This window comes from Mustela putorius, unplaced genomic scaffold (genome assembly GCF_011764305.1).
Source record: "Mustela putorius furo isolate JIRA1106 unplaced genomic scaffold, ASM1176430v1.1 tig00003845_pilon_pilon_pilon, whole genome shotgun sequence".
Lineage (NCBI taxonomy): Eukaryota > Metazoa > Chordata > Mammalia > Carnivora > Mustelidae > Mustela > Mustela putorius.
This window is the reverse complement of record NW_025421998.1, coordinates 1405046-1418850: the sequence shown is the minus strand read 5'-3', so window position 1 is coordinate 1418850 and position 13805 is coordinate 1405046. Positions and strand designations below refer to the sequence as shown.

At 43.0% G+C, this 13805-nt stretch overlaps 1 protein-coding gene across 1 annotated transcript in view; it reads right to left on the bottom strand.

The window, feature by feature from the left end:
- The window catches only part of RALA (RAS like proto-oncogene A), a 75756-nt gene that overhangs the window by 2186 nt on the left and 59765 nt on the right, over positions 1–13805 (bottom strand). Inside the window, exons 2-4 of the mRNA XM_004739349.3 lie at positions 12958–13110; positions 10627–10835; positions 5370–5544 (exon numbers count right to left, since the gene is read on the bottom strand). Coding sequence (XP_004739406.1) covers positions 5370–5544; positions 10627–10835; positions 12958–13071 — 498 coding nt within the window. The 5' untranslated portion in view covers positions 13072–13110. The remainder of the gene's footprint in view (positions 1–5369; positions 5545–10626; positions 10836–12957; positions 13111–13805) is intronic.

Here is a 13805-nt window from a genome sequence, read left to right as displayed (position 1 = left end):
CAATTGTTCACATCATATAACCTAATTTTTCCATCCCAATTTTTAAGATAAAGAAGATAATAGCACTATAGATGACGTGGATTCTGTTGATACAATTAATGAATGTATTTCACCAATTCATATTTAAAGGTAATTTATGTTTAATAAAATTTATATTTAATAACTTATTTGTTTTCAGCTCCATTTTGAGAAACAAAGCTGAGGAAAATGAGTGCTTCCTTTATCGTTCTGATACGAGGTACTAAGAAAACAATTTTCTTTTTGGCAACATACTTGAGATTTTATCAATTCTGTCTCCTATCCAGAAACTGGCAAATGAGAGCTATTAGCACAATAACTAAAAAATTACTAGAACAACTCAAAAGTTAAATATTGCTGACAAATGCTAGAGGGCAGACAGACAAGGGTCTAAAAGGACACGGGCTCACATCGTACATAAGTAGTTCCAAGTATGCGTATGATGACCGGATGAAAAAATTTCAGGGTCTACACTCTAAAATTCTGAATTAAAAAAATTCAGTTATTACTTTGGTTTTGTTTATTTTTCTCATAAGCATGAAATAAGAAGTGACACCACACCGACATATTAAGAACTCAGCTGAATATAAAGATTTCAAAAATTCTAGTTGGCCTGTACATTGCGAAGGTGCAAAGTAAACAAATGTATGTTACGCAGTGGCCGGCGTGCCTCTAGCTCTCTGAAGGAAAGGCTAACTGAAAAAGCGAGGTGCTGTAAAGCTCATGCAGAGAGCTTCCTGCAGGAGTTACGTGGGTTTGCCTGCATGTGAAACAGAAACAACGGAAGGATAAACCAAACACTGCTATTATTTTCAGGATGAAGGGAACAGGGGACACAGAACAGTGAGGCATCTGTGAATATACTTCATGGTACAACTTCAACTTTGGAACGGTAAATGTTTTATATATTAAAAAATGGAATTAAACACAAAAAAGCAGCTGCTGAAAACTGGAAATCAAACTAAAACACTTTAAGGCGAGCTACACAGAGAGTTGGTGACATAATCAAACAGAGGAGAGAATTCAAGAGACTTTAAAACACGGCACACAGAATATAAATCTCAGAATAGAAGCTAAGAATAAAAATAAAAAAAACTCAACAAATTAAAAAAAAAAGACAAATCTAGAACTTCACTTTGTAATTTAGCTGTTCACAGCAACGGTGGCATTGCTGACTTAGAACAATCTTGTACAGCGGGTTGCAGGACAGTGTAAGAGAGAAGATACGAACATAAAGTCAAAGAAGCAGAAAGTCCTGAATGCTAAAACTGAATTAGGAGTAACAGTATGCTCTCATGATTTGTTTTCTTTACTACATATTTCCCAGCACTTCAAGGGAGGCCACGAAGCAAAGACAAGGCAACAGCTGTGAGCACATCCATCCTCAGGCTATGGCTGCTAAATACCATTCCTCCCAGGGGAACCATGTTCCTTAGATAAATGGCTGATCCCTGATCTGGAGTAAGAAACAGAAAGTGAGTCAGAAAGCAAGGAAGCTATTAAAAAAAAAAAAAAAAGGCAAGGAAGTGATTAGAGACTAATGGCTTAAGTCAAAAGGACACAGGACCAACACACAAAGGGGTACAAATGGTTAGAAAAGGGAAAAACTGAGCAGAGAAAACCCACAGAGAATTCAGGAGACTGAAACAGACAGGTGACACAGACGCCAGAGGTCTCTGCCCCCAACTGATGCACCTCGGCTTCCCTGGGGTGATTTCGGAACACCTGCCCTTCGAGTCTACAGCTGGCCTGCCGAGGCAGGAAGCTTCCAAACTAGCTGCATGTAACATCAGAAAATGCCCCTGCAGCCTTCTGATGCAGATATATCACTATGGAATGCACTCCAGAAAAAGGTTCAATTTTTTTATTTATGTAAGTTCCATGCCAGGCACTTGATCTCACGACCCTGAAATCATGACCTGAGTGAAAGTCAAGAGGTGGATGCTCAACCGATTGTGCCACCCATGTGCCTGTTATAAAATTTAGAAAGCAAACTACAGAAATGCGTATCTACATACACAGAAATACCGTGTGTGTGTGTGTATACACACATGTATACATGCATTTTGTATATACTGTATATATACACTATATATACATTATATATATATATACATAAATATACTATATATGCACTGTAAAAGTCCTATGTATACAGGGGAAACACAAGCAAACACAAGTCTTCCCTTAGACTATATAGTCTTTAAATGCGGGTAAACATCTGGAAAGACACCTGAGTTAGCAGTGGTTACCTCATCGGAAGGGGAGTGAAGTGGAATCTGGGTGAGGAGTGACTCCCTTTTCTCCTTACTACAAATTTTTCTTTATACAATAAGCATATATCCAGGTTTTTAATGAAAAAAAAATTAAAAACACAGTACATTTCTACTAAAATTCTCTCCCCAACATAAACTTGGCTCTTTTCATGTAATAAATCATCCTGTTTTGACATCTACTTGCTCAACCTCTTCCTATTCCTTCAAGATGTTCCTTAAAAATTAGGAGCAACCTTGGAGTTACGCTTGAAGAGTGAGAGCGTTCAGCTGGAAGGTTGCTAACGAGGTTGTGAGGAAGAACCAGCACCCAGTGAGTCCGTGAGCAGGACTGCCAGGTGTCCTCTGTGACAGGCGTCGCCTCTGTGACGGGCAAGGCCCCTGCTCGACCACTCAGATGGTCATGAAGCTTTTCACAGAGTGGATTCAAAATCTGCCTCTTCGAAACTTCATCGCAATGGTCTATGTGGAAGCCAGAGGAGGGCACGGCATGAGCCCTTACTGTCTTGTAGGTGAGCTAGGATTTGTTTCCTGTGACAAAACAAGATACTTCCCAATATAATAGAAGGAGACACTCATGACCCCAGGAAACCTGTACGTGGCTCCCACAGAGGGTGACATACACCTGGGGGATACCTCAGGGGCTCCCACCATCGTGTGGAGTAGAAGAGGGAGATGACGTGGGCTCCAGAGCCGGCCACACCCAGGGCCAGCAGCTGCCATCACAGGCCTTCTGAACTCAACTCAGGTATGTAATCTCTCCACATCTCAGTTTCCTCATCTCAAAAGTGAGCATGAAAAGAGTGCTTCTGCTTTACTTGGTTAAAGATGCATGGCTAATGCTGGCTATAGTGCCTGCGTCTTATAAACACGACTGAATATGAGCTCTTTTAACTACTAACATCATTTCCTCAGCAGTTTTTATTAGTAGAAACTGAGTAAGTTGCAGCAAGTTACTTCTACGTAGCCACTGAGGTGTTTTATGCGGCACGGCACACGCACCGCTCAGGGTGTAGCAGCACACACAGTGAGAGCGTTAGCCGGAACTTCTACCCTGATGTACAAGCCGCCACATTTCATCTCGTTTTGCTTTGGAGAGGTGACCGTTGACTACAGACCACATGTTCCCACACTGGCCACAGCAATACTCCCCGCTTTCTTCGGGCATCTTGCCACTCTCCATCAAGAGGTGGAGTCGATTTCCCTCCCTTCTGACCCGGGCTGGGACTCTGGGACTACTCTGGCCAAGAGAACGAAGTTGAAATTAAGGCCGTGTAACTTCCGTGGCCAGGCCAGAGAAGGTGATGTGGTTTCTGCCTGGTTCTTCTTCTCTTGTGATGCTGGCCCTTGGCACTTACCCTGCCTCCCTGCCAGAAGAAAGCCCAAAGGAGGACACCTGGAAGAGGTCACATGGTGCGGAACCGAGGCGTCCCTGGACAACAGCCAGCATGGACTGGCTGAATCAGACATGTGCGAATGGTATTTAGTACCTAAGCCGAGCCGCTTCCCGTTTTCGGACTTGAAGCTTTTCAGCGCAGGCACCAGACATGATGGAGCAGAGACAAACCATCTCCCCCGAGAGCTGTCCAGATTCTTGGCCCAGAGATTAAAGGAGCGTAAGAAATGGTTGTTTTCACCCATAAATTCTGGGGGTACAGTTTGTGTTACACAGCCAGAGCAAGCCCTATGCTTGACAATACAAGCATATGGCAAAAAAATTCACGCCAGCAGATGACAGCACAGGGACTGTTAGAATGACAGCTCTGTGGCTTGGATGGTTACTGGTCACCTCCTCTCACGACTTTCCTCAGTTTAAATAGGCTTTAGAGTATGCTCTATAGCCTGCTCAAGACGTCAATTAGTAGGAACCCCAAAACACACATAATGATAATATCCAATGTTGCCTCTCAAAACTCCAAACACATTGAACTTTAAGACATATTTTCATTACCAGTTTAAATACATTTGCCGTAGCTTTAGAGAAAACTGGTATACTAAGTAGAAATCTTGTAACACTCATTTTGTACAGATATCTTGGGCCTATGGGAATCTGACCACATGACCAAAAAAACCTAATTGGCTTAAGACAGTATGACAACATTGTCATCAGGCCCACAGAAACTGAACAGAACAAATCTCTAATTTTTCTTTTTTTAAGGATCCCTAATTTTTTTTTTCACTTAATGATTTCTGGATCAGTGTTACAAATCTACAGGCACAAGCAGACCAGCTCACTTAAACTTGAGGCCACCTAGAAACGGTGTTACTTGAAGTATGGTCCCCCGGGCCACAGTCCGCACTGCAGGGGAGCTTAGTGGAAATGCAAATTCTCAAGTTCAACCCACAGCAAACGAATCAAAATCTCTGGGGGTCAGACGCAGGAATCTGTGTTCATGAAGTTTCACAGACGATTCTGCCCATTAGAGTTCAAGAGGCACTCGGTAGAGCCTAGATGCTTGGCGTCAGGCAAAGGCCCCACGTGGGGGCTCAGGGAGCCCATGCCTTGGCCCAGCAGACAGCCCCCCTGAACAATGAAGATGATGGTCTCCGGCAGCAGGATGAAATAATGCACCTGGGCCGGCTCCTAGAAAGGAGGCAAGGGTGTTTCTCACCTGGACTCAGAGAAGGGCCACCTGAACAAAGGGGGAAGATACAGAAGAGGACAGAGAGGAGAAAAGAGGTTGAGGGTGGGGAATGTAGGTGCAGTAAAAGATTTCTGGCCTGCGGCTCCTTTGTCTTAGGAGTGAACCTACGTGGGGCCGGGGTGTCAGCTCGGACTTACGCCACGCCTTCTAAACTACCCAGCCCATCACGATAAGAAAAAAAAAATTTAAAAAGGGCAGGGATTCAGGTCAGAAATCCCGTCAGTGCTAGAAAAAAAGTGGTGTTTCGTGTTTCCGAGGACAAGGTGAAGGAAGAAATTCCTAACAGGCCGTGTTTGAGCACTCAGGGCGGATGAGAATCAGCACATACTATATCACTATCTGCAAGTGTCACAAATCTCTAGACACAATGGAGCTGAGTTGGAGCAAATCAACTTGTTAACACGATGTAGCCATAAGGAGGGCCGCCCTTTACCTTGTCAACATTAGCTCGAGTTTTAGCAGATGTTTCCACATAGTTGACATTCCACTGGTCAGCTCTGGTTTTTGCCTCTTCTACGGAAACCTGCCTTTTATCTTCTAAATCTGATTTGTTACCAACCAGCAGAAATGGAACGTTCTCATCTTCTTTTACTCTTAGAATCTGCTCCCTGGATAAGAGGAAATGAGAAAGAAATATTAATATTACCCCCCTGTGTCTGACCAACAAAACAACAAACACCAGCTGCAATGAGCATTGATTCACAGGATTCTTTACAATAACAATGAGCTCATTCATTGCATGATGGGAAATGAGCATCACATCCTCCTCATTTTATCATCAATCACTTGCATTACATACTCACTTCTTGGATGAAGGAAGACTACACCAGAGAAGGGAGTATAAAATGGCAGTGGAGGTACAAAATGGAAGTGTCAGAAGCAACTTCCTCCTCTTGTTGCTTTTTTAAAAATAAACTTACGAGAAGGGTGGTTTTAGATGTGCAGAGAAGTTGTGAAGAGAGTACAGAGTTCCCATATTCTCTGCACCCAGTGTCCCCTACTGGTAACATCTTACGCTGGTGTGTGCATTTATCACAACTAATAAGCCAATCTTGATCTGTCTTTATTAACTGAAGTCCAAATCTTTTTTTTTTTTAAAGATTTTATTTATTTATTTGACAGAGAGAGATGACAAGTAGGCAGAGAGGCAGGCAGAGAGAGAGAGGAGGAAGCAGGCTCCCCGCTGAGCAGAGAGCCCAATGCGGGACTCGATCCCAGGACCCTGAGACCATGACCTGAGCCGAAGGCAGCGGCTCAACCCACTGAGCCACCCAGGCGCCCCTGAAGTCCAAATCTTATTCAGATGTTCTTCGTTTTTACCTAATGTCCTTTTCCTGTCCCAGGATCCTGTCCAGGATCCCATGCAACATTTAGTCATCAGCTCTCCTTAGAGCGGCTCTGACAGTTCCTAGACTTGCCTTGTTTTTGATGACCCTGACAGTTCTGAGGCTTGCTGGTCAGCTCATTTGTAGAAAATCTCTCAACTGGGATTTGTCTGATGTTTTTCTCGTGTGATTAAACTGGGGTCATGGGATTTGGGGAGGAGGACCACAGAGGGAGAGAGTGCCATTCTTATTAACCTCATATCAATGGTCCCACTGAATGTTTTTAAAAGCCCCGCCCAGGCCAGACATCTCTTGAGTATAGATTTTGGTGTTCAGAGAGAAGTTATATGCCACCACCAATTTCATTTTATTTTTATTTTTTTTAGATTTTGTTTATTTATTTGACAGAGATCACAAGTAGCCAGAGAGGCAGGCAGAGAGAGACGAGGGGAAGCAGGCTCCCCGCTGAGCAGAGAGTCCGATGTGGGGTTCAATTCCAGGACCCTGGGATCATAATCTGAGCCAAAGGCAGAAGCTTTAACCCACTGAGCCATCCAGGTGCCCGGCCATCACCAATTTTAAAGGTATGATGGCTCTCTGTTCCTCCTAATCACGTGCCTCCAAGCAATGAGTACTTCTCTGCCCCATGTCTCCTCGTGTATAAAATGAGGCTCACAACAGAACAGTTGCTCAGAGGATGAAATGTAACTGGGTCTGACACACAGGAAATGTTCAACAAAGGCAAGCTGTTCTTAACCATTACTAGTACTCTACTGGAGAAAGACGTTTTCTTCTAAAATCATCATTCTCCTGCTACCCTTCTGATGCCTCTCCTTTGAAACAAAGAGACACTGAAACTACAGGAACGGTAATTTATTTTATTTTATTTTATTATTTATTTGACAGGCAGAGATCATAAGCAGGCAGAGAGGCAGGCAGAGAGAGAGGGAAGCAGGCTCCTTGCTGAGCAGAGAGCCCGACGCGGGGCTCGATCCCAGGACCCTAGGATCATGACCTGAGCTGAAGGCAGAGGCTTTAACCCACTGAGCCACCCAGGCGCCCCAGGAACGGTAATTTAGACTAAAAGAAAATGAGAAAGTTAAAGGGGTGATTAGAATGGCAGGTCAGCTGAGGACACTGACTGCAGGGATCTATCACGATGTTTGAGATGGAACAGGCATCTTCGCCAGTCTTAACCTCAGATTTGTCTACACTGGGCTTCCTCGGCAGTGTCGCCTGAATACCACTGCCGCCACCACCACCACCACCACCACCACCACCACCACGGCGAGCCATTTACTGAGTATTCCCCATGGGCCACGGGCTTTCAGTGCCACTAACTGCACACAATATGTTACGCACCGCAGAGAAAAAGCCGCTGCCACTTAACAACTGTAGGCTGTCCTCCTCCAGGACATGGCCCCGATTTTGAGAGATGATAAAATGCAAAAAATGTGTGTCTTCGAGTCTATGAAATTCTCTAGTATCTAGCGCATGTTGTTGATGCTCAGAGCAGTGCCTGGTGTGTGGTGAGCGCTGCTGAGTACTGGGCAGGGTCACTTTTAATATTCCTTCATTCACCTGATTGTTGAAGTCGTCAACACCTGAGCAGACTCCGTGTATGCGGGTAGCTCTCTGGACCCTAATTCCTAGTTTCTAGCATGAATGGATTATGGACTACACAGTCACCTCCATCTTTTGGGGATCCGTACTTACCTTAAGCACCCCATGGAGGAAGGAACGAGGTCACTGGGGCATAGTAACTGGGGGACACATGCTGAGCTGTACAGGACTGGAGGGCTGGGTGTTTCCCACCACGCACACGACCTCTTGCAAGGCGCGCGTCCACGCTCGCCATCACTACTGTCCCATTTCTGATGTGCTTGTGAAGAAGATACTGGCCAGCTATCATCTTTTTCCCGTAACAACAAATGTGCTGGTACCTTCTTAGCCAGCTTCTTCTGTGATCTAGTCTCAACTAAGATGTTCACGACAATAGACTTACCACCTGTCTAACTACCCGGCAGGGACCGACACTGGTTTTCAGGACTCTGGTACTCTGGTCGTATGTGTAAAAGTATATACAGTCATTAGTTTATCTTTTAATAAACACCTACTAAGGCACTCTGAATCCCTCTTTCAGGAAGAACAACAGAGAAAGTGCAGTGATAGCATTAATCACTGTATCAGAAATGTGGCCACGGAAAGCCTGGACTTACTGGGTTCAGGGGTGAGAGGACAATATCCTTAAGTTAATTAGTTTGGTTTGAATGAGCTACTTTCCTGGATGTCAGAGAAAAGCAATGTTATGTCTACAATCTTCAGACACATTTTACTTTAAATAGAGTGTTAGAGGCTGTTATAGAATTTTGGAATAGCAAAGTACCTTCACAAACTGGTCCAATTTCTTCATTTTTGACATAAGAAAAGTGAGAACAAAAAAAGAGAGAGAGAGAGAGAGTGTGTTTCCTAACACTTGTATCAAATGTTTACTGAGCAGGCCCTGTATGATACACGCCAGGAACCGTGCAAAATACGGGCATTAGGGATACTTGGACAGGTGAGAAATGGGTCCTGCTCTCAAGAGTTTTCCCCTCCTCAGGAAAAATACAGGCACATCAAGCTGACTCTGAGAGTGTAGTAAGTGTGCTGGCGGCACTGTCACAAGCACTTTACCACATACAAAACTCCTACCTTAGAGAGGCCAACAAAGTTAATTTTATAAATTAATCTGCATTTTATTTCTTTATTTATTTAAGAGTGAGAGAGAGCACAAGCAGGGGGAGCAGCCGGCAGAGGGAGAAGCAAATTCCCCATGAGCAGGGAGCCCGATTACAGGGCTCGATCCCAGGACCCTGGGATCATGGTCTGAGCAGAAGTCAGACACTTAACCAACTGAGCCACCCAGGTACCCCATTAATCTGCATTTTTTTTTTTTTAAAGAATTTTATTTATTTATTTGACAGATCACAAGGAGGCAGAGAGGCAGGCAGAGAGAGAGGGGGAAGCAGGCTCCCCGCTGAGCAGAGAGCCCGATGCGGGGCTCGATCCCAGGACCCTGAGATCATGACCTGAGCTGAAGGCAGTGGCTAAACCCACTGAGCCACCCAGGCGCCCCTTAATCTGCATTTTAAAAGTTTCTCAATGACATGTTTTTTTTGCAAAGAATGCTCTCTTAGATTCCTTTAAGTTCTTGAGACTTTCAAGTGTACATGAAAAGCAAGCTTTATATAGGCTGAGGTATACAAGCCCAGGTTCAGTTTTTGTTCAACCCCCAGAAAACTTTCCTCATCGGTGGAAATCCTTATTTTTCAGGCTCAGCTATCTCGTGAAGGCCTCTGGGCTTCTCTCCCCTCCTGGGTCCCTGCAATGATCACTGCCCACATCTCCTACATTGTCACCAACTTGCTCTTGGTTTCACCCCTTTTTCAACTAGGCTGTATGAATCTCGAAAATAGAGGATACACTATGTGTTCCTTTTGTGTCCCTCATACCAAGGCAAACTCGTAACACAGAAATAAAAAAGATATAATTAAAGAATACTTTTGGGGATACCTGGGTGGCTCGGTGGGTTGAGTGTCTGTTGGTTTTGGCTCAGGTCATGAACCTGGGGTGGTGGGACTGAGCCCTGCATCTGGCTCTGCACTGAGCCTGCTTGGGATCTCTCCCTCTCCCTGCTCACTCTCTATAAAATAAATAAATAAAATCTTTACCCCCCCAAAGAATACTTTTGATGATGCATATAGGATATGAGACTACTCAAGAACTTATTTATGCTGTAGATCTCTCAGAACTTCTCTCCCCTTCACCAGCCAGCCCCCTGCAAACCAAATGGCTGACAGATTTTGATTAAGCAAATAGTAAATAAGATATAAAAAATATGTAACACAACCTCGTATGCCAATCTATAGTATTTTTATTTCTATTAAACAAATCAGCGTGTGCTGTCTGGCATCTGTGTCGTGAGGAGGATGGCGCTGAGCCCACTGAGCATTACACAGGCGCGGGACACCGGTGACCAACACTGAAAGATCTAAAATCTGGGGCAGAGCTCCATGACATGAGCCAATGTCAACTCTGATGGCAGCAACAATATTCTATTCCAGAAAGAAATACTGCAGTAACAGGTACTGAGGCTGTCACAGTGACACTGTGGCACGGGGATAGCGGTAAGACAGCAGAAAGGTGTACGGGTTATCTGAGTGTCCGTACACCGGGGACGGGGTCATAGACTGCCATCGAAGAGGGAGTAAACACGATCACAGCAGAGCGAAAGACTGACAAATAACCACCTCTAGCTGTCCGCCTGTTTCGGGGGAAGACACTACTGTGCACAAAGTGCGAAGGCCTCAGTTCCCGCCATACCTGAAGTCGGCTGTGGCTGCAAAGGATTCCATTTCTGTAATAGAGAAGACACAGAGGAAGCCCTCCCCGCTCCGAAAGTAGTTGTCTCTAATTGCAGCATAATCCTCCTGCCCAGCTGTATCCAAGATATCGATCTGCACTTCCTCCCCATCCAGCACTACCTTCTTCCGATAGCTGTCTGCTTTGGTAGGCTCATAGTCCTCCACAAACTAGAAAAGATGAGATACAGATTCATGTGAAGTTGCCAAAACAGTACAGAGAGGTCCCATGCACTCTTCCTTCCATGTTCCTCAATGGTTAACACTACGTTAATTCACATTTTCATGTTAGATAATTCAGTGGCTTCTACTTTTGCAAAGAGCAAGGGTTTAAGGAGTACGTCTAGAGTGTTTACAGCTTGAGAGCCAGGCCTTTTTCTTCCTGAAAACACCGTAACTGCAAAAACGATTATACATCTGTTCAATCAAATATCTAAAAACTCCTTTCAGTGTGACTATAAATAAAAATTTTCATGCCGGAATTGTGGAAATCACTTGAAAGTGAGTCAATATTGAGGTGAGCACTGAAAGCTATTATGAGATCTCTTCTCTAAAATGAACCAAGTTAATAAAGTGGCTTATACTACTCAGTATAATGGCAAAGCACAGACTTTTGAGATCGTTCTCTAAATGTCTGCTTTTTAAAATAATAAAATTAAACAACTTTATGTTCCCACATCTATCTTCAACTCTGTAAATCTCACCTTGGTATTTTTGATCAGTGTATCACTGTTAGCATGTGTCTATGTATACATACATACTTTTGCAGGTTTTTTTTTATTAGCTCCTATAGATATTTTCAATATCTGATATTTTCTTGTTTATTTGCTCAATATCTATATCCCCCTACGAGAATACAACCCTGAGAGGAGGGACCTTGACTATTCTACTCATCACTGTAGCTTCCAGAGCTTAGAACAGTGCCTGGTACACAGAAGATATTCAATACATAATTATTTAAAAAATGAACACAGTGTATTTGTAACTATAAAGGCTACAGAACATTCTATATTTTCATGCTTATTTTTTATAAGTATTCAGTATTTATGAAGATTTAACAAATATAAATATTCAGATATCATATCAGATACTACTGTGAATATTACTATTGTTGAATACTAAGTGAAAGCTTAACCATTTATCAAATGTCAGGTATATGACTAGTCCTACCTTTGACCTCCTCCTTACTGTTAAGGGGCTGGATTTAGCTATTAGTTTGAAAGACTAGCTATTAAAATGAATAGTATAGAAAACAGATTGAACAGATAAATCAGCAAGTTCAACTTCTTTGTTATGGTCCCCAATGAGCAAGATAACAGCTGGATTTAAGCTGTTTGTGGGTGTGACAGACGCTATGAGCAGCATCTGGGGGGTAAAGACCTGCAGGGTCTGCTGTTAGAGGGGACTAGGCTTCGGGCTCTGTTTCTCAATGGAGATCACTCCTCTGGGGCAGGTTGAGAAACCTCTCTGAGGTTCTGTTTTCTCATCTGTAAAATGGGGATACTACCACACCGTGCAGGGTTGTTATGAGGATTAAGTAAGAAAGAGAAACATATAAGCACCTTCCAGCTGTTCTCCTAGAACAGCTCATTTTTAGTAATGAGCTGCGACCCACAATGAAAATTTCCCAGTGCTTCTCTGGAAGGAAGAGTTGAGGATAAATGCTTCAACTGGATTTTCAACTCTTAAATCATTTAAGCTTGATAAGAATCTTCTAGGGAAAGAATATACTGCTGTATGTGGGCTGAGACCTTAACTCTGAGGCAGTCAAGTCTGATACACATACAGGCACACAAATCTGTAGCCTTCTCAGAATTATGTTTTAGGGACACAGCCTTTACCTAATGGTGAGTGTAGTGCCATGCCAAATACTACAACTAATTTTTCCACTATTATTAGAATTGTTTTATTAGTATTACTATTATTATCACAAGACACCTTATTACGTCAACTTTAAGTCTCAATTAGGTACTATATCTACCAGTTCCATTAATTCAAGATGGGAACCTCCATTAAACACTTAAAACGAAAAAGCCAAAGTTAGATCGCTTTAAAGGAGGTACTGCTTCCAGGTTTGATTTGTTTTTAAAATATAATGTTTTCAAGCCTCTTGAGTTATTGACTTATTAAATCAGGATGTGTATAAATGTTGGCTCTGAACTGAAAAATGGGAAAATAAAAAGTTCAGTAGCTTTCAAGGATTCAGGGATATACTTAAAATAGCACCAAAACGAAGCCATAGATATCCTCTCTAAACCCAAAGTTTGCTATCCATTATAAAACGGGCACTCACCTCATCGTACATGAACTGCAGGGTCAGAGCAGACTTGCCCACACCACCACTGCCCACCATGATGACTTTGTGTAGGGCCAAAGAATTCTGACCCTTGGGCTTGTTTGCAGCCATCTTGTGTCACAGAGTTTGTAGCAAAGGAGTAAGAAGAATCTAGAAAGGATGAAAAAATAAGCAAAGTTCAGTACATTCTTCTTCAGAATTGCAAGTGTAGGGAAGAGATACGGTGTCCTTGGGCTTCAAGATACTAGTTTTCATTTTCATGAAATCACTGTGGTGATTTGAAACAGATGGCAAATGAAGTATGCTCATTTAGAGGAAGAAGCACTTATCAGGGAACACCATGACAATACAACAAGTATTATGAGTCAAGGGCATTTCTCCTAGAACAGCTCATTTTTAGTAATGAGCTGCGACCCACAATGAAAATTTCCCAGTGCAACCACATGCTGACAATAATGGAGTACTGCAGGTATTAGAGCATAATCACAGACTATGAAAACATGCCAAACAATCACTTTGTTCTCATGTTAACCTTTACTGACAATAATTAGAAGAGATGTTTCTTCTAATTCTAGTAAGAAACAACTGACTCCCCTCCCATCCTGCCTGCAAAAAAAAAAAAAAAAAAAAAAAAGGTTGCCGACTGAAAGGCTTACTCCCTATCAGTTTATAAATGAAGGAATCTCATCCCAGTAACTTGGTAGCAGAATTACAGATAGACTCCGATACTGTGTATCATACCTCCCAAGGGATGCCATGGAGTAGATGTAATTTACATAGCTGGATCCAGCGTGCCCCGCTTTCTCCAGAACATGCATTTGTGTACTACCTGTCCGTCTGTGCTC